General features: G+C 53.4%; 1 protein-coding gene across 5 annotated transcripts in view; it reads right to left on the bottom strand.

Annotated features, from left to right (window-relative positions):
* Positions 1-7184: 7184 nt before the first annotated feature.
* FAM83H (family with sequence similarity 83 member H) overlaps positions 7185-26679 on the bottom strand; it is a 99751-nt gene continuing 80256 nt past the window's right edge. For all 5 annotated transcript variants that reach the window (XM_029592282.1, XM_029592280.1, XM_029592284.1 and 2 more), the window contains 2 exons: positions 26109-26233; positions 7185-14470 (listed from right to left, as the gene is read on the bottom strand). In XM_029592282.1, the coding sequence (XP_029448142.1) occupies positions 11776-14470; positions 26109-26233 (2820 nt within the window). In that variant the 3' untranslated portion in view covers positions 7185-11775. The remainder of the gene's footprint in view (positions 14471-26108; positions 26234-26679) is intronic.

Below are 26679 nucleotides of genomic sequence, written 5' to 3'. Positions count from 1 at the left end.
CCGCACGGAGCGGCAGTTACTACCCTTAACAGAAGGCATGGGGGTAACCTGCATGGAGAGGCAGTTACTACCCTTAACAGAAGGCATGGGGGTAACCTGCATGGAGGGGCAGTTACTACCCTTAACAGAAGGCATGGGGGTAACCTGCATGGAGAGGCAGTCACTACCCTTAACAGAAGGCATGGGGGTAACCCGCACGGAGCGGCAGTTACTACCCTTAACAGAAGGCATGGGGGTAACCCGCACGGAGCGGCAGTTACTACCCTTAACAGAAGGCATGGGGGTAACCTGCATGGAGAGGCAGTTACTACCCTTAACAGAAGGCATGGGGGTAACCTGCATGGAGAGGCAGTTACTATCCTTTACAGAAGGCATGGGGGTAACCTGCATGGAGCGGCAGTTACTACCATGAGCAGATTTTTGGGCAGACTGGATGGACGAGTTGGTCTCTATCTGCAGTCATTATTAGGTTACCTTAGACTTCACACAAGCATGGCGGAAGGCGGCTGATCTGCTTCCTTTGTTGCTGCAGGATCTTTTAGAGTCAAAGGGCTTCTCTAGAGAGCAAAATTATAAAAACTCTTCTACTTGTCTTTCATTGTTTGTGATGGGTTTTAGGGTTTCAGTTGTTTTATCATTCGCAGGTTGGGTTTGCTTATTGTACATTTTTCAAGCGTTCCTAATGCACTTAGACATTTTATTTTGGATATGTGGAACAGTGAATGCTTCTAAGCCAATTAATTAAAGAAATATAATTGATGAAAGACCAGTTGTGCCCACCACGACCCACCCATCGCCCTTATTGTGAAAGTCCAACAGCGGGGAGCCTGCCAAAGCTGGCGAGCGGGCTGCCTTGTATTTATCCTGCCGCGCACCACATACGGCACACGGCCGACCTGAGCTTTAAAGAGCTCAGCGGGGAACGGCAAACGGCGCGCCCTGCACCCACTGCCGTCTCAGGGGTCCAGAGGCCCTGCCCAAGGCGTCGCGGGTCTGCCAGGGGGGTCCGTGGGCGGCCGCCCGCTCCAGGCGGGTTTCTCTCTCTCCGCCGCCCAGGGAAGGCGCTGCACATCTGGGGCGGGAGGAGGCCTGGTCCTCCGGGGCCGCGCACGAGACACTGAGGCAGTGGCCATGCAGATTTCCTCATGCATATTCATGAGGGATATCCTAGCCAGTGTTGCCACCCTCGCTTATTTACCGCGAGATTGGGCTTCTTTTTGTAGTCATTCGCGGGGGGTTTTTTTTCCGATTCGCGGGTTGCTTTTAATTGGGCTATTTTTTCTGCCAGTCGCGGGTTTTTTTGGGCTTGTGGGGCGGGACTTGTGCTCTGAATCATGTTACAGTGATTGGCGGCTGCTGCTGCTGCTGCGATGAAGCCTGTCCATAGCAGGCGCACCCTATCCCTATAGTGCAGCAGTAAGCCAATCAGAGCAGGCGCTGCAAGCCTTGTTGATGCACACGTCAGGAGCACATTTTGTGGGCAGACCCAGCACTGCACAGCATCGCACGTGGGCGGAACGGGAAGACCAGCAGCACAGGAATCCAGAGTGTGCAGCTACGGCCAGGGATCAGGAGGGGGGAATGAGAGTGTGGGGGCCAGCAATGTGCTCGGAGGGGTTAGGGAGGGGGGAATGAGAGTGTGGGGGCCAGAGATGTGCTCGGAGGGGGGAATGAGAGTGTGGGGGCCAGAGATGTGCTCGGAGGGGTTAGGGAGGGGGGGATGAGCGTGTGCGGGGTCAGAGATGTGCTCGGAGGGGTTAGGGAGGAGGGAATGAGAGTGTGGGGGCCAGGGATGTGCTCGGAGGGGGGGGAATTAGTGTGTGTGGGGCCAGAGATGTGCTTGGAGGGGGGTGGGGAGAGGGGAATGAGAGTGTGGGGGCCAGAGATGTGCTTGGAGGGGGGTGGGGAGAGGGGGGGGAGAGTGTGGGGGGCCAGAGATGTGCTCGGAGGGGGAATCCGTGTGTGCGGGGCCAGAGACGTGCTCGGAGGGGTTAGGGAGGGGGGGGGGGAATCAGTGTGTGTGGGGCCAGAGATGTGCCCGAAGGGGGGAATCAGTGTGTGTGGGGCCAGAGACGTGCTCGGAGGGGTTAGGGAGGGGGGGGGGGAATCAGTGTGTGCGGAGCCAGAGATGTGCTCGGAGGGGTTAGGGAGGGGGGGGGGGGGGGAATCAGTGTGTGCGGAGCCAGAGATGTGCTCGGAGGGGTTAGGGAGGGGAGGGGGGGGGAATCAGTGTGTGCGGAGCCAGAGATGTGCTCGGAGGGGTTAGGGAGGGGGGGGGGAATCAGTGTGTGCGGAGCCAGAGATGTGCTCGGAGGGGTTAGGGAGGGGGGGGGGGAATCAGTGTGTGCGGGGCCAGAGATGTGCTCGGAGGGGTTAGGGAGGGGGGGGGGAATCAGTGTGTGCGGGGCCAGAGATGTGCTCGGAGGGGGGGAATCAGTGTGTGTGGGGGCCAGAGATGTGCTCGGAGGGGGGTGGGGAGAGGGAAATGAGTATGCGAGGGCGTTAGATGCTATAAAAAATAAAAAGTTTCAATCTCATGTGTTTTGGGCTTGTTTTTTTGGAAAAAAGTGCTTGTTCTTTCATGAAAACCTGGCAACACTGCTAGAGACGGAAGGGACCGACCATAAATGGCGTCACTCTATTTTGGCAGGAAATCAACCCCCACATCCCCTCTCGTCACAAATCTCCAACCCCCCTTTCAATTATAATGGCACAAACGTAGGCAAACAAAACCCTTATCTTAAGTTGCAAACAATCACCAGTCCGTGTTTTACTCCAGCGAGAGAGCCTCGGTACCACGCACGGCCCTCAGCTCGTAGTATCCAGAAAGCTGCTCGGCCCTGCAAAGTCAAACAGCGGAGACGCTGCCCTGTTTGGGTGCCAGAACGATTCCTCCTGCCGGGCCGGTGAGACATGATCAGCCGAGAGAGAGAGAGCGTTTTCTGGGATCCGCATTGTCCCGATCACCGTCGGCTCACCTCGTCCACGGGCAGCCACGCTCACTGCTCCGACCTTGGGCTATTGCCGGGTGCCCGGTGCCATGTCCTGCCCATCCTGGCCCTCTTATCTTCCATTCCTGCAACTGGAGGGGGGGAAGGTGCACGAATGCATCGCCCCCGCCCCGGAGACCTCGCCGCGCCACTGCTGCCCTGACAGCAAAGTAATCTTATGACTTTCACAGGCCACCACGATATGTTCAGAGCCCCCTCCCCCCCCCCGGAGCGTGGCGGCCTCCGAGGACCGAATGGCCTACTCCTGCCTTAATGAATATGCAAGAGATATATTTGCATACCACGGGGGGGGGGGGGGGGGGGCAGCGCATTCTAGGTCTCATGCATATTCATTAGGGATATCCTGACAGCTTGGTGGCCCTGCCGCATGGCAGGTTTACATCTCATCCCACCCCCCGCCTGACCACTCCCAGGCCCTAATTCCAGACGCTCTGTGGGGGGGGGGGGGGGGGTGCACAAATCACAGAGGCCCGAGGGCCAGCTTTCTACACCTATGGGGGCACCTTAGGGAGGGGTGGGCAGGATGGGAAAAACTTTGGTGACGTAGGGGAGCACCGGCCTAAACCAAAGGGACTCGAAAATAAAGCAGGCCTACTAGAACATGAATAGCATCCACATGTAGCTGCCACGTTTAAAACTATTTTTATATTGAATCTTTAGTTTTCTTAAGAACTTCAATAAAATGTATCAAACATTTTTTTTTTCAATTTATCATTTTTAATTTTAAGAGGAAAGGACCTCAGCACGTAACGAAAACTGAATTCCAACCCAGTAGTTGCAATCACGGGTCAGAAACCTCTCGTTATTTATACTTTTTAAAAAGTCCAACGCGCCTCTTCCTTATGCATAAATCATCTCCATTGTTTCTGTTCAAAAGTCCCAAAAAAAATGGTTTTCTTTATTCACAGGTTATATCCAAAGGCAATTATATTTCAGCTCTGACCCAGCCGGTTTCACCGCTGCTTCTTTGGCAGAACCGGGGTGCGGTATCTATTATTTATTTATTTATGGATCGCTTCTTTGCTGAATCTGAATTAGAAAAACGCCCACGTAATTCTCTCTCACAAGCAAAACCTGGCCCCTTATCTCAGTATCACTGCTTTTCCATGGCTCTGCTTCACTCGTTTTCTGTACCTCTTCACCTTAGGTGAACCTTTGCATCCCTTCTTGTACACAGAGAAACGCCAGGGCTGCATCACAGGCAAAACTTTTAAACATAAAGAATGGAGATGATTTATGAACAAGGAAGAGGATTCACACTCACAAAGCGGGGAGTAGCTGGCTTGTACGGCGGTTACTACCCCAAACCAAATGTGCCTGATACTTCACTTTCGATGCATATCCAGCATAGCTCTCTGCTTCAACGGCAGGGGAGAAGAAAAAACTGATACTTCACGCATATCCAGCACAGCTCTCTGCTTCAACGGCAGGGGAGAAGATAAACAACCAATAAGGGCTGTATAACATAATCTGGGTAAAAACAAATAAGCATGGGTGTAGCTTGCTTATTGCGGCGGTTACTACCCCTACTACCTCTAACTAATCAAGCTAGATATTTCACTTGGACGCAGCTCCATCACTGCTCTCTACATTAATGGTGGGGGTGGAAGGGAAATAGAACCAAGAGCTAAGAGAAACAGATAAGTATGAGAGAAAAAATGAGTGAAGCTTGCTGGGCAGACTGGATGGGCCGTTTGGTCTTCTTCTGCCGTCATTTCTATGTTTCTATGTAAGAGGCGCGTTGGACTTTTAATAAGAATAAATAGCAATGAGAGGTTTCTGACCCATGATTGCAACTACTGGGTTGGAATTCAGTTCCTTACGTCTTCAACCGCTGCTGAGGTCCTTTCCTCTTAAAATTAAAAAAAAAATTATAAATTAAAAAAAAATTATTGGGGGGGCGATACATTTTATTGAAGTTCTCAAGGAAATTAAATGAAAGATTCAATATAAAAATTGTTTAAAATGTGGCAGCTAAATGTGAATGATATTCGTGTTCTAATACACCAGCTTTATTTTTGGGTCAATACTGGCGTTTCCCTAAACCAAAAGGGACCACAGCCAGGGCAAGACGGCATCAATTTTAGGGAAAGGAAAGGAGAGAGAATGGAATGGTTTTCAAAGGAAGCGCCTGGAAATGTAAAGGTCAAAGCATTATCCTCGCTCCAGAGGACAGGGAAGAGGATCTGGAAAAGACGAAGGAAGCAGGGAAGGCAGTCAGGAGGGCAGAAGCCAGAGCTGAGGGAAGGAGAGGAAGGGCAGAGGCGAGGCTACCGGTGAGAGGGGGGAAAGGAGGAGCAGAAAACAACCAATAAGGACTGAATTGGGTAAACAAGCGTGGGAGTAGCTTGCTTATTACGGCAGTTACTACCCCTAAACGATTAGCAAGATACTTCACTTAAGATGCAGCACCAGCACTGCTATCTACATTGATGGGGGGGGTGGAAAGGAAATAGAACCAAAAAGTTACTTATAAGGGCCAAGAGTAACAGATAAGTATGAAACAAATAAGTGTGAAAGCTTGCTGGGCAGACTGGATGGGCCGTTTGGTCTTCTTCTGCCATCATTTCTATGTTTCTATGAGATAGGCCCCAGGATAAGGAGGGCGCTCAGGGAGGTGGCTGGAAGGGCCGCTGAAGGATCGTCGGAGGTGGTCCTCAGGACTGGAGAAGGGCAGACGTCCGTTCATCTTCAGGAAAGCGAGAGGAGGGAGGGGGCGGCTAGTCTGACCTCAGTGATGGCAAAGTGAACGGCGACTCCACTGCGGGCACGATACAGTAGCATCCCAAGTCCAACGGGTAACAACAGAGAAGCAGAACAAGGAGGCAGATAAAAGATCTCCGGCCTACGGTCCTTTTCCACTGCAACAGCATAGTGTACCTGATCTCACAGCCACAGAGAGCCACACACACACACACACTACAGAGTAGGGATGTGCAAACCTTTCAAACAACACAGACAGTGTCGAAGGCTTTTGTCTGTGTCGTTTCATTTTTTTAAACTAAACGATATAAAAAGTGAACATGAAATTTCGTTTCCTGTGCGCACTGTTTCCTCTAGTACAGGATACGCACAGCCACACCTAGCACACACAGAGCGCTCGCAGCCACACGACCACAAGCAGCCTCACGAGCCGACACAGAACACCACAACCACAACACAGCACAGGGCAGTCACCCAGCCCCCGCTGACAGCACCCACAGCCACCCACGCAGGACCCAGAAGTGGGGAGCATTTATTTATCCGATGAATTTTACAAAATTATAAACAGCCTTTAAGCATCTTACAAAACGGGACGCTTAAGTCGTGCCGACGTCCCGCAGTTACATCAGATCCTTAAAACGTAGCACAGGTTTACCATTAAAGCCCAGGGTGGGGATCCCTCCTCTGTCAGTAGTCATATAAAGCAGGCCACGGGCCCACGCGGGGGAGGGGAGGGGGGGTGGGATGCAGCGGCCAATCGCAGGGCAGCTCGCAGCAAGCCACGCCACCCAGCAGAGGGGGCTGCAACCTCAAGCGCGCGCCGGGGGCTGCTCTTTTACCCCGTTTCTTTGCAGAGTCTCTTCCCGAGATGCCGCGCAGGCTCTCACCTGTCCAGAGCTGCCCTGCTTCTCCCCCTTCCCTTCCTTGCAGTTTATTTATTTTTATTTTTTTTTTGAAGGAACAGCCGTTTTCTTAATAAAAGGAAATTCCCAGTTTTGCCCCGTCACGCGGGCCTCGATCGGACCGCAAGCCCCGGCTGAGCGGGGGCCCGTCTCTTATTCTGCACGGCCCTGCCGAGGGGGGTCAAGCGCCGAGGCGGTAGTCGCCCTGCCCGCTGGGGCCACCGCTTGCGAAGCCCGGGATGCGATTTACGGTGAGAAGGACCTTGCATGAGGAAAGCCTTAAGCCAACCCGAGAGGAGGGACTCTCGGCACGTGGCGGGAGCAGCTAAACCTTTATTCTCTGCCTCCCGACTGGCCAGAGGCTGCAGCCAATCAGAATGCGGCTTACATCCGTGAGCACAGCCGTCATTGGCTACAGTCTCGCGCCTCCACTCCAGGCTCCCTCCCGCCGCCAGCGGACTCACGATAAGAGGCCTGCCTAGGAATAAGATCCCCCCCCCCCCAATGCAATTTCCGCACTCTGGCCCCCGACTCCACTCTCTGTTATCCCCCCTCGCCCCCATGGCTTTCCCCGACTCCACCCTCACTGCCGGCGACCCTCCACCGGCCCGGGCCCGGATCCCGCACCTCCTCTATCCAACCCCCACCCCAGTGAGCTCTCCCTAGTGCAGCGCCCAAGCAGAGCGCCAGCCCCGGCGCTGGATCCGCCTCCTCACGCGCAGGCTTCCTGCGGGGGCCTAGCGCGGCCTCACAGGCCTTGGCGCTCACCCAAGCAAACCCACCGAGCCTGCTCCAGGTCCTGTTTCTACCTCACTCCCAGGCCGATTCGGTAGGGTGCGCGCGTCCGTTACCCCTTACACTGCAAGGGGCGATAGCGCTTCGAAAACGCGCGGCCAAGAGCAAGCGTTAAAATCTAAGCAACTCGGAAAAGCAGAAAACACCCTCCCACTTAATATCCTAGCGATATTAAATCGGAGAACCAAACCTTTTTAAAAAAAATATGTCAGCGGGTTAGAAAAACGGACGCTCAATTTTACCGGCGTCCATTTTCCGAATCCGTGGCTGTCAGCGGGTTCGGAAACCGACGCCGGTAAAACAGAGCGTCTGTTGTCGGGACCTGCGGACAGCCACCTCTACGGCTAATAAGGAGGCGCTAGGGACGCGCTATTGTCCCTAGCGCCTCCTTATTAGCGCGGCACCTCATTTAAATAGAGAATCGCGTGCCCGGGAGAGGTGCCTGGGCGCGCGTCGAGAGAGCGGGCGCTCAACACGGTGCGCCCACTCTCCCGCATTTTTTACTGATTCGGCCTGTATGTGCGTGGATTCCACATTTCTGATTTCTCTCACAAAAAAAGGACTACATCTCCCAGCATGCCCTTGGGGGCCTCGATCAATGCATTCAGGGAGTGAGGGGTGGTGAGAGAGGGAGCCGAGGCCCGGCACAGGGACCAGCAGGACCAAAGTCAAGGGGGGAGATTCGCGGTTTATCTAAGGGACCACCCCAGGCAGGCTGATCAGTCCTAGTTGTGGCACCGTTGCATGCAGGGACTTGTAGTAGTGATTTCCCCAAAGAAAATGAGGCAAAACCAGGACTGGATGGACCTGCCTAGGCTGGGATTTCCGCTCTTCGGTCTAGAGAAGGAAAATGGGGCTCGCCAGCTCCGGCCCACTTCTCCTCCTCACAGTGGGCTGGCAGATTGCCATGGGACCACTCCCCCCCCCCTCCCCCCAAAGCCCTATATCTGCAGCCCCTGCGCCTCAGGCCTTTCCAGGGATCGGAAGGCGGTCCAAAGGCAGCAGCAGAGTTATGCAAATTTAAACTCCTTGTGGGTAAGTGCCCAGTCTCTGGATCCCCGTGGCAGAGAAGAAATGGCAGCCGGGGCTGCCTGATACTGCGGTAATTCACGGTATCAGCCACTCCTGTATTTAACCCCGCCACCCTGCGGGGCTTTAACGTATCAAGGTAAAACCGGGATTGGCCCCGTCTCCCCAGGTGACACGGAGGTGGGTGGGATCTCTACGGTGGCCCCTAAAACTTGCCATTAATGAGACTGTGATCATCTTTCTTTCCATGCCCCTCTGCTCTGCTTCAATCCCTAGCCCCATGTAGCACTGCTCCCACCAGGGGAGGACGGGCCATGCCACAGAGGCAGTGCTGCTCCTGCGAGGGGAGAACGGCCGTGCCACGGATACAGCACCAAGACAGCTGCGTCACAGAGGTAGCACTGCTTCCACCAGGGGAGGATGCGCCATGCCACAGAGGCAGTGCTGCTCCTGCGAGGGGAGAATGGCCAGGCCACGGATACAGCACCAAGACAGCTGCGTCACAGAAGTAGCAGTGCTCCCACCAGGGGAGGATGGGCCATGCCACAGAGGCAGTGCTGCTCCTGCGAGGGGAGAACAGCCCATGCCACGGATACAGCACCAAGACAGCTGCGTCACAGAGGTAGCACTGCTTCCACCAGGGGAGGATGCGCCATGCCACAGAGGCAGTGCTGCTCCTGCGAGGGGAGAACGGCCAGGCCACGGATACAGCACCAAGACAGCTGCGTCACAGAAGTAGCAGTGCTCCCACCAGGGGAGGATGGGCCATGCCACAGAGGCAGTGCTGCTCCTGCGAGGGGAGAACAGCCCATGCCACGGATACAGCACCAAGACAGCTGCGTCACAGAGATATCACTGCTTCCACCAGGGGAGGATGGGCCATGCCACAGAGGCAGTGCTGCTCCTGCGAGGGGATAACGGACGTGCCACGGATACAGCACCAAGAGAGCTGCGTCACAGAGGTAGCACTGCTCCCACCAGGGGAGGATGGGCCATGTCACAGAGGCAGTGCTGCTCCTGTGAGGGGAAAACAGCCATGCCACGGATACAGCACCAAGAGAGCTGCGTCACAGAGGTATCACTGCTTCCACCAGGGGAGGATGGGCCATGCCACAGAGGCAGTGCTGCTCCTGCGAGGGGATAACGGACGTGCCACGGATACAGCACCAAGAGAGCTGCGTCACAGAGATAGCAGTACTCCCACCAGGGGAGGATGGGCCATGCCACAGAGGCAGTGCTGCTCCAGAAGGGGAGAACGGCCATGCCACGGATACAGCACCAAGAGAGCTGCCTCACAGAGGTAGCACTGCTCCCACCAGGAGAGGATGGGCCATGCCACAGAGGCAGTGCTGCTCCTTCTAGGGGAGAACAGCCGTGCCACGGATACAGCACCAAGAGAGCTGCGTCACAGAGGTAGCACTGCTTCCACCAGGAGAGGATGGGCCATGCCACAGAGGCAGTGCTGCTCCTTCTAGGGGAGAACAGCCGTGCCACGGATACAGCACCAAGAGAGCTGCGTCACAGAGGTAGCATTGCTTCCACCAGGGGAGGATGGGCCATGCCACAGAGGCAGTGCTGCTCCTGCGAGGGGAGAACGGCCATGCCACGGATACAGCACCAAGAGAGCTGCGTCACAGAGGTAGCACTGCTTCCACCAGGGGAGGATGGGCCATGCCACAGAGGCAGTGCTGCTCCTGCGAGGGGAGAACGGCCATGCCACACAAGTGGCACCGCTCCCAGCAACAGAGGATAGCCACGGCTGAGAGGCAGCGCTGCGTCTGCCAACAGAGGACGGCCCTGCCACGGAGGGAGGTGTAGTAAAAGCTGCCAGGGCTGGGTTAACCCTAGATATGAATGTATCAGGGCTCTGGGAAAGCACTGGGGTAACCTGCACAGAGTGGCGGTTACAACCTCCAACAGCAGTGGTGCAACGGCAATGGGCTTCCAAGAAGGCAGTGGGGTGACCCGCATGGGGAGGCCAGCGAGCATGGGGAGGCCGGGTGTTCTGGCCAATGGCTTCTTTACGTTTGGTAAACTGGTAAGAAGACATGGAAGGGGATCTGCCTGCTGGAGTTAGGGTCGGTCTTGTTAGACTCATGGAGGAGGAATGACCAGGCCCGAGGGCAGAACTTTTCCATCCTCTGCCTTCCCTTATTATGATACTGTGGCTCCATGTCCCTTAGGGGACACGCTGATCCAGGCCCGGATTCTAACCCCCCCTTTCATGCATTGCGACGCAGCTCCGATTTCAAAGCAGGACGTGGTCTCCCTGCACGCCCCAGGATAAAACTGGGGTCGGCTCAGCCTAGGCTAATGACCGGGAGTCGCCTGGCAGCCCAGGCTAGGACACAAGACGCTACGAACGCACGAGAGCGAGAGCCTCACTACTGCGGCCCTAACCTCCCAGAGCCTGCCCGTGAAAAGCCCCTCGCATACGCCGACACCTGCCAACGGGTGCGGGGAGAATCCCCGGCGGAATTGACGCCAAAATGTCTGCGCGTTAGATCTCGACCCCGCCCAGAATCCACCCCCTCGCACCCCTCTCCCACGCTCATGGTGCGGACGTGAATAATTCCACGAGAGCTCCGGCCACGCGGGGGACCCTGGTCTCGCTCCTATATAACCCCGTCATGCTTTCACTTTAGCCCTGCCTCGGAGCCCTGGGCCTAGTGCTCTGCAGCCCTGACTCGCTCCTCGTCAGCTAGGCCCTAGCCTGGGCCAATCAGGCCGTGCGATTTTTAAGCCCCCTCCCCTGAGGTTTACGGCAGAACATGCGGTGGGGGCTGCTCTGCGACTCTGCATCGGGGGGGGGGGGGTGTCATCCAGCCCCGACTCGCCTACCCCGATCCAGGGGGGCCTGAGACCTTACAGAGAAGCCTGCGACTGGGGCTCGTCGTCTTTCCCAGGAATTCTGTGACCCAACCAACCGTGGCTTAAGTAAAAGCTTTTCAAAGCATCGAGAAAAGATGATAAGGTGCAGGGTTTCTTTCTCTGGGGGTGGTGTGGAGGGGATTACAGCAGCCTCTGTGGGGAAAGTGGTGCAGGGACACTGTTCTCCAGCAACGTCGCCTTCCTAAAATTCACGACCAGTAGTGTCCCCCACTGTACCTAACCTGGGACCCAGGACCTAGGTTATGAACTGTATTTATTTTGAGCAATTAAATTACCATGAAATTCCCAGCAAAAAAAAAAAAAAAAAGTCTTTCGTAAGCATGAATTCCTAAAGCAGTGTCTTAAGCCTGGAGCATAATAGGATGGCAGACACCCAGCACCCTCTCCCCATCTGACAGGAAGAGCCTCGGCCTGCTCCGGCGCTGCACCAGTCTCGGGATTCATCACTTCTTGGTTTTGAAGGTCCCCAGAATTTTGGGCACTATTTTGCCTATCTTCCTGTCTTTGGCATCCACATCGCCCTCCGTTTCCCCCGGACTCGGCTGCTCGTCTTTCTTGCAGAAGACCTCGAACCGGCTGTAGACCCGTTTCTCCTTGCGCATATTCTCCATCTTCTTCAGAAGGCTCTCCCTGTCCTCTGAAGAAGACTGAGGTGGCCTCAAGAACCGACTTCGGCTGTTAAAGCTCTCTGACCTGGGGACCAGCCCCTGCTCAGGCTTCTCTTCCCCTTTCATCTCCAGGGAGTTGGTGCTGCTGCTCAGCTTGGACTTGTCCAGGTCATTGGCGGTTGTCACTTGCAGGGCATGTTTGGTGAGCTCTGCCCGATTCTTCTGGCTGTTTGCGGAGATTTGTTCCAGGATAACTTTGGTATCATCACGAAGGTTGCTGCTGTAGATGACATTGGACGTAGAGGAGCTCAGCCTACTCTGAGAGGGCTGAGTGGTCTTGGAAGCTGGTGCAGTTTTGTGGCTCACATCCTCACTGTTTGCCATAGAGGTGGCCTCCTGACTATCTCCCCTGGAGAGCCGCTTCAGCGCCGCATTCTGCTTCTCAATCTTGACACTGTCCTGGATAGCTTCCTCCTCAGCCTTCTTCTCCACTTTTGTGTTCAGAAACTGCTTCAGCCTTAAGGAGCCCTTCCGTAAAAATTCCATGGGGGTCTGGTCTGGCTTGGCAGAACTCTCTGCGTCTGACTTGGTTGGAAGGTTTGACATCTCCATGTTCCTGGACAAGCTCTCCAGGGCACTCCCAAACATGAAAGCAGAGTTTGGCTTCTTGGTCTCTTCAACAGATTTCAGTGCATCTGAACTTCCTCCCGTAGAGGTTTGGCTCTCTTGTGCTTCTAGAAGAGCTGGTTTAGTGTCTTCTGGGAGAGCCAGCTTGCTTGCTTCCGTGATCTGGAATTGAGTGGCTACCTTTTCCACACTGCTGCTAACAGATTCCTTAGTAAATTGAGTCAGGAGCCCCTCCATCTGTGAGCTTACAGTAGATGTGCTGTACTGGCTATTCAAGAGCGTCCGACTGAAAGAGTCCTTTGTGTCTAGTACTTTTGACTCCAGAGCCTTGTATGTGACGGATTCGGTGCTCTTCATCTGTGTTCCCTGAGAGTCTTTTTGCAGGAAGCTGGAGACAGCCTTGCTGTGGCTCATGGCAGTAGTTTCTGCATCTTTCTCTACGGACTGGTACTTCTCCAGGAGCTCGGCCACTTTAGTAGTGGAGGTTCTCCCACCCTCATTCTCACTGGTCACTTCGCTGGTGGCCTGCTCCTTCTGGAAGAGCTGCACAGTATCAGCCACTGAATTGTGTTGCTCCACTTTGGAGTTGCTAAAGATCAGCGAGGATCTTAGTCTTGAGCTCCTCTGGATCATAGGGTTTAACCTGGACCGGAAGGAATCATGCTTCACCAAGGAGCTGGGCTCATTGTCTTTATCAGTACCTACACCTTCTTTGAACTTTTCAGTTGCCAAGGCTGGACTGTTAAATAGACCTGTTGGCTTGTAAGGGGGAATCAGATCACTGGAGTTCTTCAGCAGGGACTCACTGGGGATCAGTGCTTTTTCCACAGGAACCAGAACATCGTCACAGGCCTCTGGTTCCATGGGAATTGGGAGGCCTTCTTCTCCCTGGTCTGACTGGTAGGCACTCAGGTATGATGATATCCTCCAGTTGCGAAGACCCTGCTTGTTCTCCTGAGGCTTCCTATCTGTTTCTTGATCTTGGAAAAAGAGTCTTTGCTCCAGGCCCTGCTTCTGGGTTGGAGAGGTCTGGCACATGAACTTCTGGCCAATGTTTTGCCTCTTCTGAGACTTTTGTCCTAGTATCCCATCTCCTCCTAGGTTTACCTGGTCTGAGCCATATCTCACCTCCCGGGAAGAATTAGAGGGTACATAATCCAGCCTCAGGGGATAGCTTTCCTGCTGATAATTGGATTCAATGGGCAGAGCATCTGTGGGGTATCTAGGATCATTTCCAAACTCCTCTGTTTCCTGGAAGCCTTGGCGGCCAGCTCGGATTCTCTCAAACAACCCTTGCGGCCGGTTGGAACCAAACAGACGATCTGTCTGAAAGGTGTGCTCCTTCTGGAAGTGGCTGGACTGGAACCTGTACTCCTCATTGTTCATGAACATCTGTCTGCTCTGCTGCTTGGAGGCCATGTAGTTCTCGTAGGTGCCCTCTGCAAAGCTGTGCCTCTTGAAGGCCTCCATCTCCATCTGCTTGTTGAACATCAAAAGTCTGTTCTGCTCTACTTGGGCTTTCTCCATTTCCATCTGTTGTGCCACCCTCTTAGCATACATCCGCATTCCGGATCCTTCAAAGGTGTGCCGAAGGATGTCATCCCGCCGGAAACTCTGGAGGAATGCCTTTTCTGGATCCATCCTGTCAAAGGTGTTGAAGGAGTTCTGGGAGCTGTCATCCCTGGGGAACATCATGTGGAGCTTTCTTTGGTAGAATGGCCGGACAGGCCCATAGGGAGCCACTGGATATGGATTCTCCACCTTCACCAGGGCGTTCGCTGCAGGGATGAGGGGGTCTGACTGGGCAAAGAGAATCCGAAACTCCTCATCAAAGCTGGCCACTAGTTCCCCTTGAAAGATGTGAACCATGCTACGGTGGATCTTTTCAAAGGACCACATGAAGCTGTTGAGAGAGAGAGAGAAACAGGTTGAGAAAGGATGTGATACAACCGATTAGTAGTGCCACCTAGAGGACAATTTTTAGTATTACACCATTAGCGACCAACCAGCATCTTGAATTAGCCGATTTTCAGCTGCAGAGAGGCTAGTTAAGTTAGACGGATATAGCTATCTGGCTAACTTAACAAGGATAATCAGAGGCACAGTTGCACCGCTGAATATACCCAGCCCTATGGCATGACTAGAGTTAGCCACATAGTTTAAGCGGCTAACTCCGAATGTTAGAGTTAGCCATATAACTTATGCGGCTAATTCTGGCCCACCCCAGGACCGCCCCTGAATTATGTGGCTAGAATTTAGCCACATTCGGCATTTAATATCAACGCTTTGCCATTTAGACGGATAACCTTTCAGATATCCATCTAAATGGCTTCTGAGTATCGGCCTCTAAATTTTCAGCATTTAAAATACTGACATGACACAAGTTCCATGCCAGACACAGGTTTTATCCCAGTTCATCTGTGAACTTGTACTTAGCATAAGCTACAGAACTGCATGGGTGGTTCGTTCTGTCCTGACAGCACTCGCCACACACCAGTTCTGCAGACACAGGAGTAACTGGACTTACAGGTTCAGAGACGGTGAGGAATAAAACCAGGACCAACTTATTTACACTTTCGAATAATAGAAGGACTAGGGGGCACTCCATGAAGTTAGCAAGTAGCACATTTAAGACTAATCGGAGAAAGTTCTTTTTTACTCAACGCACAGTTAAGCTCTGGAATTTGTTGCCAGGGGATGTGGTTAGTGCAGTTAGTGTAGCTGGGTTCAAAAAAGGTTTGGATAAGTTCTTGGAGGAGAAGTCCATTAATGGCTATTAATCAAGTTTACTTAGGGAATAGCCACTGCTATTAATTGCATCAGTAGCATGGGATCTTCTTAGTGTTTGGGTAATTGCCAGGTTCTTGTGGCCTGGTTTTGGCCTCTGTTGGAAACAGGATGCTGGGCTTGATGCACTTGGTCTGACCCAGCATGGCAAGTTCTTATGTTCTTATTCTTAGTCCACTAACCTGGGGCTGGGTTGGTGACCCTACTTCAGCTCCATCAGAGATTTCTTGTTTCTTCCTCCCAGCACCGTGAAGAATATGGAGGCACTCCTCCCTATATGCAACCAGATCTCTCTCTCTCTCTCTCTCTCTTTCTGCTCTCCCCTATCCTCTGGGCCAGCCCTTTGCTAATATTAGTCTGCCTGACTTGGAGCAGATGTGTGGCAGGCAGGATTCAGCTCCCCTTTCACCGGGGACAGGACGAGGGTCTCCCTCCCATCAGAGACACCTGGGGCCTTCTGTTCTCTGCACCTCTGGCCGTGATGCAGCCTGGGTGCAGCCCCCACTCCTCCCGTTCCCCCCCTCCTCCATACCTATGATAGCTGCTGTTCGACCTGTCAGCCGCGTCTGCCTCAGAGTCCCTCCACGAGCCTCAGATCCAAGAGATGAGAGAGGTCCCTGGGCCTGGGGGGAAGGGACGCGGCTATACACACGGGGTGGGGATTCCCCACTGAGTACGCCGACCCCCACCCCCCACAGGACCTGTGCTTGGGGTCAGTCTGATGGTTCTTCCATGCATGGAGGGAGTTGCTGGGATCAGCATCTGGGCTTGCCCTATCTGTTCCTTTTGGATATTTTCAGCTTTTGCCCTGCCGGGATGAGAATGGCACGGTATGATGTGCTCTCCCCGACCCCACTGCAGACTGAAGAAGCACAAGAGAGCGGGAACCCAGACCAGCACAGGAATAGCCAGAGCCCCCCTCTCTCTCTCTTTCTGGACCTCACAGTACAGTTAAGAACATAAGAAATTGCCATACTGGGTCAGACCAGGGTCCATCAAGCCCAGCATCCTGTTTGCAACAGTGGCCAATCCAGGTCATAAGAACCTGGCAAGTACCCAAAAACTAAGTCTATTCCATGTTACCGTTGCTAGTAACAGCGGTGGTTATTATCTAATCAACTTAATTAATAGCAGGTAATGGACTTCTCCTCCAAGAACTTATCCAATCCTTTTTTAAACACAGCTATACTAACTCAGGAGGAGGCAATATACAACCGGAGCCAAGGAGTACAACACTCAATATTTCATACTTCAATTAAACCTCAGCTTTGCCTGGCAGCAGATGCCTACCATCAGCAGAGCTGAATTAAAGGAAGACAAAAGTTAGCAAAAACAGGGACGTCTTGCAGCTGTAACTTCAGTGCAAGTCAGGACGTGACCAGCAGATGGCAGCACCGCACCTTCTCTGGCTCCCTCTCCTCTAACTACAACCCGACATTAATGATAATATTGGAGGGAGCACAGAGCTGGTGTCAGCCTTGTATACAGACCTTGCGGTTACATAACATAAGCATGGGGGAGGGGAGCCAGGCCTCAGTTCAGCCCTCTATATACACAAACAGTAAAGCAAGGAGGGGAGCACCACGCCTGGCTCTGCCCTGTAATTTCGGCCTGACATTAAGCGATACATATTCAGCTGCCGGCTGGCTAGCAAACAGGCCAGCGCAATACCGCGCGCTCAGGCCAGCGCACAGGTTAACCCGCGGTCGGACGCTCGTCCATAACACCTTCTTCAATAAAGGGGATCGGTGCATCCAGACCAGCACGTGGCTAACAGTGCTCATCACATGTAAAGGCTACGTCGACGAGGCTATCAGCTAGTACCCCGGATTAAAAAAATAACCCTGCGTCCAACATGCACATTTTAACCCTCAAAATTCAAAGCCAGCCCTGGAGCTGGCATGAAGTCTTGAGGAGGCCCAAAAGCGCAACAGAAAAGCAGAAAATGCTGTTTTTTTTCTGTGGTTCCTAAGCGATATTAAGTCAGAGGATCCGCAGAAAGCAGCAACGTGAAAAATAAAATAAAAATTTAAAAATTAAAAAAAAAAAAAATTTCTTGCTGGCAGTCATGGTTAGGAAAACGTTCACTCGTAAAACTGAGCGTCCGGTTCCCTCAGCAGCGTGCAGCCACTTCTCCTGGGCGCCCGATGCGCAGGAGGCACCAGGGACGCGGCGGCTCGTTTGACGACTGCATCGCGCGCCCGGGAGAGGCGGACGGGCGCGCGATAGGGGAGCGGGGCGCTCAATCAGCAGCGCCCCGTTTTTTGTTTTTTTTTCCCCCGTGCGATTACTGCGTTGGCCGGGAAGTTAGCCGGATAAACTGGCTGGCGATATCTCACGAGGCAGGCGAGCCCTCCATACAGACCCTGCAGGCTTCAGGGGCAGCTGCTCAGCAGCGCCGACGTTATCTGGCCGCGTTAGCTGGGTAGCGCTGAAACGGGGAGACTTACTGAGCCGTGGTGATTTACTGCAAGGGGAGCCCAATATGGAGGGAGGGAGGGGGGGCATCCCCACGATACAGAGCCCCTTCCGTAGTGCGGCGGTACCGAGGCACAAACGGGTGTCGTAAGATCGCGCCGCGGTGTCGGGGCCATTCCCGAAATGGGCTGCCAACGTTTCCAGGACCTGAGGCCCAGAGATTCGCTCCCCGACCCCAAAGTAATTAAAAACTCACCCAGGAGTCAACGGCGACTCCCACCCCCTGCACCACCCTGGTCTCTTTTTTTTTTGTTTTGGGGGTGATCACTAGACCCCCAGGGATATTACATGGGGGGGGGGGGGTTTGGGAAGGAATTTACCTGATTCGGGCATATTTTTGCATTCGGGGGAGAGGTCAGCTGAGGGAGCGCGCCATCGCCGCGCAATGTCCCTTTTTTTTTTGGGGGGGGGGGGGCGGGCGGTACTGCCTCGGAAGGCAGTATGAGAGGGTTGGGGGTGCGGGTCACCAGTGACCCCCCCCCCCCCCGGTTGATGTTTTTTAATACTTTGGGGGGGTATCAGGCACCCTGCCCCTTTCATTTTCCCACAGGACCATGGGAGGGGCCCACGTTAGCATTCAATGCTGCCCCGGTAAAACAACCACTCCTCTCTCAGGGGCCGAGCGCGCTGTACAACCCGCACTCCGACACGGGTTAAACAGGCGCTAATCCACCCCGTAATGCAATAGGGGGATTAGCGCCTGTTTAACGCGCGCCTGACGCGGAGTGAATGGGATAGCGCTCATCGCATGCAAATGCACTCGTTCACTCCGCATGCCAAAAAAAAAAAAGTGCGCGTCTGAGACGCACATTTTGCTCTCAGATATTAGCGCCTGCCTGGAGCAGGCGTTAATAGCCGAGCGCAGGTAAAAAAAGTACAGAAATGCGGAAACTACACCTACTTTACCGGCGTCGGTCTTCATAGCCGGCAGCCGTGGCGGGGTTGCGTTAGCAAGGAGGGGCTAGGGGCGAGCAAGCGATCCTAGAGCCTCCTTGCTAGCGCGACCCCCCCTAATTTGGATATAGCATGGCGCCCCCCCCCCTTGCGGACGCCATGCGCACGTTAGGAGAGCGGGCGCTGAAACGTCCGTGTGGAAGTGACGGCAGAAAAGGACCTCGTGGCCCTTCCAGTCTGTTACCAGGTTCCCAGACTTACCAGTTACCCAGTCCGTCAAGGTCAGGGCCCCTGCTGGTTACTGCCTGAGTCCAACTTTCCTTTTCCCCCCCTCCCTCCCCCTCGCAGTGCTGGAGTTGCATCAGAAGTGTAGTATCAGGCTTTTTGGATAAGGGTAGCAACCGCTGCATCAAGCAAATTACTCCCGTGCTTATTTGTTTTCCCAGCCTGCACAGTTCAATGTCCTTGTTGCTTGCTGTTTGTGTCCAATGCCCCTTTATCTCCTGCCATTGAAGCAGCGAGCAATGATGGAGTTGCATCAACAGTATGAACGCTTATTGGTTAAGGGTAGTAACTGCCACACCAGCATTCCCCTCCCTCTTGCCTTTAGGGATCCACAGTGTTTATCCCACGCCCTTTTGAAATCTTGCATAGTTTTTTCTTCACTACCTCGTCTGGCAAGGCATTCCAGACGTCCACCATCCTCTCCGTGAAGAAATATTTCCTGACCTTGGTTCTGAGTCTTCCTCCCCGGAGTTTCATTTCTTGACCCCTAGTTCTATTGGATTCTTTCCAGCGGAAAAGGTTTGTTGTTGATCGTGCATCATTAAAACCTTTCAGGTATCTGAAGGTCTGTCTCATATCTGCCCTGCACCTCCTCTTCTCCAGGGTAGACATATTTAGGTCCTTCAACTTCTCCTCATAAGTCCTTTGATGGAGACTTCCCACCATTTTGGTTGCTCTTCTCTGGACCGCCTCCATCCTGTCTCTGTCTCCAGAACTGAACACAGTTCTCCAGGTGAGGCCTCACCAAGGCCCTAATCAAGGGATCATCACTTCCTTTCTCTTACTCGATATTCCTCTCTCTATGCAGCCCAGCATTCTTCTGGCTTGTCACATTGTTTTGCCGACTTCAGATCGTTAGACACCATCACCCCAAGGTCTCTCTCCTGCTCCGTTCACCCCCCAACACATACAGTTCATTCAGATTTCCATACCCCATTTGCATGACTCTACACTTCTTGGCATTAAATCTCAGCTGCCATATCTTCGACCACTCTTCCAGCTTCCTTAAATCCTGTCTCATTCTCTCTACTACTTCTGGCATGTCCACTCTGTTGCAGATCTTAGTATCATCCCACAAATAGACAAACTTTACCTTCTATCCCTTCCGCAATGTCACTCACAAAGATATTAAACAGAACCGGTCCCAAAACCAATCCCTGTGGCACTCCACTTAACACCGTTCTCTCTTCAGAGCAGGTTCCATTTACCATCACCTGCTGTCTTCTATCCGTCAAGCAGTTTGTAATCCACGCTACCACCTTGGCGTTCACTCCCAAGCTTCTCATCTTGTTCATGAGTCTTCTATGTGGGACTGTATCAAAGGCTTTACTAAAATCCAAGTAAATCACATCGAACGCTCTTCCTTGATCCAGTTCTCTAGTTACCCAATCAAAGAAATCAATCAGATTCGTCTGACAGGACCTTCCCCTGGTGAATCTGTGCTGTTATGGATCGAGCAAGGTAGTTCACAATCCTTTCTTTCAGCAGAGTCTCCATTAATTTTCCCACCACCGAGGTGAGGCTAACCGGCCTGTAGTTTCCAGCCTCCTCTCTGTTCCCACTCTTGTGAAGCGGGACCACCACTGCTCTCCTCCAATCACTCGGCACCACTCCCGTGTCCAGGGATCTATTGAACAGGTCACACAGCGGAGCTGCCAGCACATCTCTGAGCTCCCTCAGTATCCTGGGATGAACCTCATCAGGCCCCATGGCTTTGTCCACTTTCAGTTTCCCCAGCTCTTCCCATACATTCTCTTCCGAAAGAAGGGTTTCATCAAATCCTCCCCCATCTACAGCCTTGTTAACCAGCGACGGTCCTTCTCCAGGGTCTTCCTTAGCGAACAATGAACTGAAATATTTGTTTAATGTTTCTGCCTTTTCTTCGTCTCCTTCCACACATTGATCCTTGTCACCTTTCAGTCTCCTTTCTCTGATGTATCTGTAAAAGGTTTTGTCACCTCGCTTTACCTCTTTGGCAATCCTTAATTTTTATTTATTTTCTCAGCCACCTCCTTTGTGAACCAGATTGGTTTCTTATTTCCCTTGCTTTTGTTTACGTTTCTAACATGTAGATTAGTTGCCCTAGTAATTGCTCCTTTTAGTTGGCCACTGTTGTTCCTCATCGCCCATTTTCTCCCAGGCTTTCAAGTTCCATCTCCAGGAATTTTTCCATTTCAGCAAAGTCCGTATTTTTGAAGTTCAAAACTCGGGTCTTCGTGCGACTTCTCCCGTATACTATTTGTGATATCAAACCATACCGCCTGATGATCACTGGTGTTGAGGTGGGCATCCACCCGGACATTAGAGACATTATCTCCATTAGTAGCTCCCTCCCTCGTAGGCTCCATTACCATTTGTGTGAGCAGAGTCCCTTGCAGGGCATCCACTATCTCTCTAGTACTGTTAGATACTGCAGAAGGGGTTCTCCAGTCCTCGTCCGGCAGTCTCCATCTCCCTTCTTTCCCACCTTCTGGATGTCATTGACCAGATCTCTGTCAAGCTCTTCCATTTGATTCAGAGGCCTGTAAACCACTCCAGTAAAAATGGATGCACCACCATCTTTTCTTAGGACGGCCCATAATGTTTCTTCTCTACCCCACATCCCTTGCAGCTCAGTTGTCTTTGACATAAAGAGCCACTCCTCCCCCTTTTCTGTCCTCTCTGTCCTTCCTTAACAAGTTATATCCCGGTATTGCCGTATCCCGATCGTGAGAATCCGTGAACCAGGTCTCCGTGACAGCAACAACGTCCAAGCCCGCCTCCACCATTAGGGCCTGCAGGTCTGGGATTTTATTGCCCAGGCTACAAGCCTTTGTGCTCACAGCTTTCCAGTGTCTCTCCTTCAGCTCACTGCTTCTCTTGGGCTTGTTTTTTGCCTTATTCAGCTGACTGTTATCCCCTTAATCCTTTCCCTTTCTTTTTGTATTTGGTTTTGCTGTTGTTGTTAGGGGGATGACTGTTCCAATGTCCTCCCGCCACCCACGTCCTTTAGTTTCAATGCCTTACGGCAAAGGATTTGGATTTATCCCTTAGTATCCCTTTTCCTGCCACAGACAGATGTAAGCCGTGTTATTTTATTTACAGAGAACTGCCTGTACATTAAATGCTTTGCATTAGGAGATTATTTACATGGTAATGCATGCTTATTTCCAAAGGGGAGGATATCTTCCAGTCTCTTCCGTGACAGTGCCAGGAAAGGGTATTTCGCGCTATAAACAACATTTAACGCACGTTAAACGCTGTTTACCTCACAAAATCGCCTTATTGCGGCTTACTAAATCCAGGCCTAAGTTAGCCAGACGGCAACTCCGCTCAGAATAGCCACAGCCTGCCTCCAAGTAACCCAGAACATTTTATAGCTGTATAAACAGACATCCTCTTATATCAGGGCTGGTCAGCTCAGTGGCATTTCCAAATCCTGCCATTTGCCCGACTAACTCCAAACTTAAACAGACAAATAGTGCTCAATATGAAAAGCTATGTAAATGAATAAGAGGGAGGGGAGAGAGTCCAGAGCCCGGCTCTGCCCTGTACTGAGAGAGTCTGACATTAAAGATATAAGGGAGGAGGGGTGCTGAGCCCGGCTCTGCCCTGTACTGAGAGTCTGACATTAAGGATATAAGGGGGAGGGGGTGCTGAGCCCGGCTCTGCCCTGTACTGAGAGTCTGACATTAAGGATATAAGGGGGGGGGAAGGGGGTGCTGAGCCCGGCTCTGCCCTGCACTGAGAGTCTGACATTAAGGAAATAAGGGGGCAGGGGGTGCTGAGCCCGGCTCTGCCCTGTACTGAGAGTCTGATATTAAGGATATAAGGGGGGAGAGGGTGCTGAACCCGGCTCTGCCCTGTACTGAGAGTCTGACATTAAGGATATAAGGGGGGGAGGGGGTGCTGAGCCCGGCTCTGCCCTGTATTGAGAGTCTGACATTAAGGATATAAGGGGGGAGAGGTGCTGAGCCCGACTCTGCCCTGTACTGAGAGTCTGACATTAAGGATATAAGGGGAGAGGGTGCTGAGCCCGGCTCTGCCCTGTACTGAGAGTCTGACATTAAGGATATAAGGGGAGAGGGTGCTGAGCCCGGCTCTGCCCTGTACTGAGAGTCTGACATTAAGGATATAAGGGGGGGAGGGTGCTGAGCCCAGCTCTGCCCTGTACTGAGAGGCTGACATTAAGGATATAAGGGGGTGCTGAGCCCAGCTCTGCCCTGTACTGAGAGTCTGACATTAAGGATATAAGGGGGAAGGGGGTGCTGAGCCCGGCTCTGCCCTGTATTGAGAGTCTGACATTAAGGATATAAGGGGGGAGGGGTGCTGAGCCCGACTCTGCCCTGTACTGAGAGTCTGACATTAAGGATATAAGGGGAGAGGGTGCTGAGCCCGGCTCTGCCCTGTACTGAGAGTCTGACATTAAGGATATAAGGGGAGAGGGTGCTGAGCCCGGCTCTGCCCTGTACTGAGAGTCTGACATTAAGGATATAAGGGGAGAGGGTGCTGAGCCCGGCTCTGCCCTGTACTGAGAGTCTGACATTAAGGATATAAGGGGGGGAGGGTGCTGAGCCCAGCTCTGCCCTGTACTGAGAGGCTGACATTAAGGATATAAAGGGGTGCTGAGCCCAGCTCTGCCCTGTCCTGAGAGTCTGACATTAAGGATATAAGGGGGAAGGGGGTGCTGAGCCCGGCTCTGCCCTGTACTGAGAGGCTGACATTAAGGATATAAGGGGGAAGGGGGTGCTGAGCCCGGCTCTGCCCTGTATTGAGAGTCTGACATTAAGGATATAAGGGGGAAAGGGGTGCTGAGCCCGGCTCTGCCCTGTACTGAGAGTCTGACATTAAGGATATAAGGGGGGGAGGGGTGCTGAGCCCGGCTCTTCCCTGTACTGAGAGTCTGACATTAAGGATATAAGGGGGAAAGGGGTGCTGAGCCCGGCTCTGCCCTGTACTGAGAGGCTGACACTAAGGATATAAGGGGGGGAGGGGTGCTGAGCCCGGCTCTGCCCTGTACTGAGAGGCTGACACTAAGGATATAAGGGGGGGGAGGGGTGCTGAGCCTGGCTCTGCCCTGTACTGAGAGTCTGACATTAAGGATATAAGGGGGGAGGGGGTGCTGAGCCCGGCTCTGCCCTGTACTGAGAGTCTGACATTAAGGATATAAGGGGGAGGGGTGCTGAGCCCGGCTCTGCCCTGTACTGAGAGAGTCTGACATTAAGGATATAAGGGGGGAGGGGGTGCTGAGCCCGGCTCTGCCCTGTACTGAGAGTCTGACATTAAGGATATAAAGGGGAGGGGTGCTGAGCCCGGCTCTGCCCTGTACTGAGAGAGTCTGACATTAAGGATATAAGGGTGGGAGGGGGTGCTGAGCCCAGCTCTGCCCTTTACTGAGAGTCTGACATTAAGGATATAAGAGGGAAGGGGGTGCTGAGCCCGGCTCTGCCCTGTACTGAGAGTCTGACATTAAGGATATAAGGGGGGGAGGGGTGCTGAGCCCAGCTCTGCCCTTTACTGAGAGGCTGACATTAAGGATATAAGAGGGAAGGGGGTGCTGAGCCCGGCTCTGCCCTGTACTGAGAGTCTTACATTAAGGTTATAAGGGGGGAGGGGTGCTGAGCCCGGCTCTGCCCTTTACTGAGAGTCTGACATTAAAGATATAAGGGGGGGAGGGGTGCTGAGCCCAGCTCTGCCCTTTACTGAGAGTCTGACATTAAGGATATAAGGGGGAGGGGGTGCTGAGCCCAGCTCTGCCCTGTACTGAGAGTCTGACATTAAAGATATAAGGGGGAGGGGGTGCTGAGCCCAGCTCTGCCCTGTACTGAGAGTCTGACATTAAGGATATAAGGGGGAGGGGGTGCTGAGCCCGGCTCTGCCCTGTACTGAGAGTCTGACATTATGGATATAAGGGGGGAGGGGTGCTGAGCCCGGCTCTGCCCTGTACTGAGAGTCTGACATTAAATATATAAAGGGGAAGGGGGTGCTGAGCCCGGCTCTGCCCTGTACTGAGAGTCTGACATTAAGCTTATAAGGGGGAAGGGGGTGCTGAGCCCGGCTCTGCCCTGTACTGAGAGTCTGACATTAAGGATATAAGGGGGGGAGGGGTGCTGAGCCCAGCTCTGCCCTTTACTGAGAGTCTGACATTAAGGATATAAGGGGGAGGGGGGTGCTGAGCCCAGCTCTGCCCTGTACTGAGAGTCTGACATTAAAGATATAAGGGGGAGGGGGTGCTGAGCCCAGCTCTGCCCTGTACTGAGAGTCTGACATTAAGGATATAAGGGGGAGGGGGTGCTGAGTCCGGCTCTGCCCTGTACTGGGAGTCTGACATTATGGATATAAGGGGGGAGGGGTGCTGAGCCCGGCTCTGCCCTGTACTGAGAGTCTGACATTAAATATATAAAGGGGAAGGGGGTGCTGAGCCCGGCTCTGCCCTGTACTGAGAGTCTGACATTAAGGATATAAAGGGGAGGGGTGCTGAGCCCGGCTCTGCCCTGTACTGAGAGAGTCTGACATTAAATATATAAAGGGGAAGGGGGTGCTGAGCCCGGCTCTGCCCTGTACTGAGAGTCTGACATTAAGGATATAAGGGTGGGAGGGGGTGCTGAGCCCGGCTCTGCCCTCTACTGAGAGTCTGATATTAAGGATATAAGGGGGGAGAGGTGCTGAGCCCGACTCTGCCCTGTACTGAGAGTCTGACATTAAGGATATAAGGGGGGAGGGGTGCTGAGCCCGACTCTGCCCTGTACTGAGAGTCTGACATTAAGGATATAAGGGTGGGAGGGGGTGCTGAGCCCGGCTCTGCCCTCTACTGAGAGTCTGATATTAAGGATATAAGGGGGGAGAGGTGCTGAGCCCGACTCTGCCCTGTACTGAGAGTCTGACATTAAATATATAAAGGGGAAGGGGGTGCTGAGCCCGGCTCTGCCCTGTACTGAGAGTCTGACATTAAGGATATAAGGGTGGGAGGGGGTGCTGAGCCCGGCTCTGCCCTGTACTGAGAGAGTCTGACATTAAGGATATAAGGGGGGAGGGGTGCTGAGCCCGGCTCTGCCCTGTACTGAGAGTCTGACATTAAGGTTATAAAGGGGGGGGGGGGCTCGCACCCTCTCCGTTACCTGTAATTGCCGCTGAGCACCATGGTACAATCCACCAGTAGAAACTTCTCCATGAGGTTCCCCCTGAACGATGCCCCCGTCCGACAGAAATAGGTGGAGCCCTCCACGGTCCGCACTCTGATAAACTGCAACAGAGAGGAAAATGAGCCATTATGGGGGGGTCCTGCAGCTGGGAGCCGTTGCCAGGGCAGAGTGCGAGTTTTTTCGGCACCTCTAGAGCGAGGTCTGCCGGCACGATTTAAACACGCGGGCCGGGTTCTGGCACTGGGCCAGCTTCCCGGACAGAGACGGCTCCAGGGGACTGGGGGAGGTGCTGGGGCTGTCCTGTCTCCCCCTTGGTGGCAGTGGGGGACCGGGTTCTGGCGCCGAGCACGTTCAGAAGGAGGGTTCTGGCTTCAAATCCAGGCGCAGGTCCTCTGCCCTCTGGCTCAGCGGGGGGCTGCTGCGGAGGCAGCACTCACAGCCCTTGGGGAGTTGGAGGGGGACAGGGCTGGTCATTATGGAGCGGTGACAGCTGGTGGGTAGATTTGAGGGTCCCATGATTTCAGGGTTCTGGAAGGGGGTCCCTAGC

The sequence above is a fragment of the Rhinatrema bivittatum genome, chromosome 2 (assembly GCF_901001135.1).
Source record: "Rhinatrema bivittatum chromosome 2, aRhiBiv1.1, whole genome shotgun sequence".
In the NCBI taxonomy this organism is placed as follows: domain Eukaryota; kingdom Metazoa; phylum Chordata; class Amphibia; order Gymnophiona; family Rhinatrematidae; genus Rhinatrema; species Rhinatrema bivittatum.
Note: the sequence above shows the minus strand (reverse complement) of the source record. Positions and strands in the feature narration are given on the sequence as shown.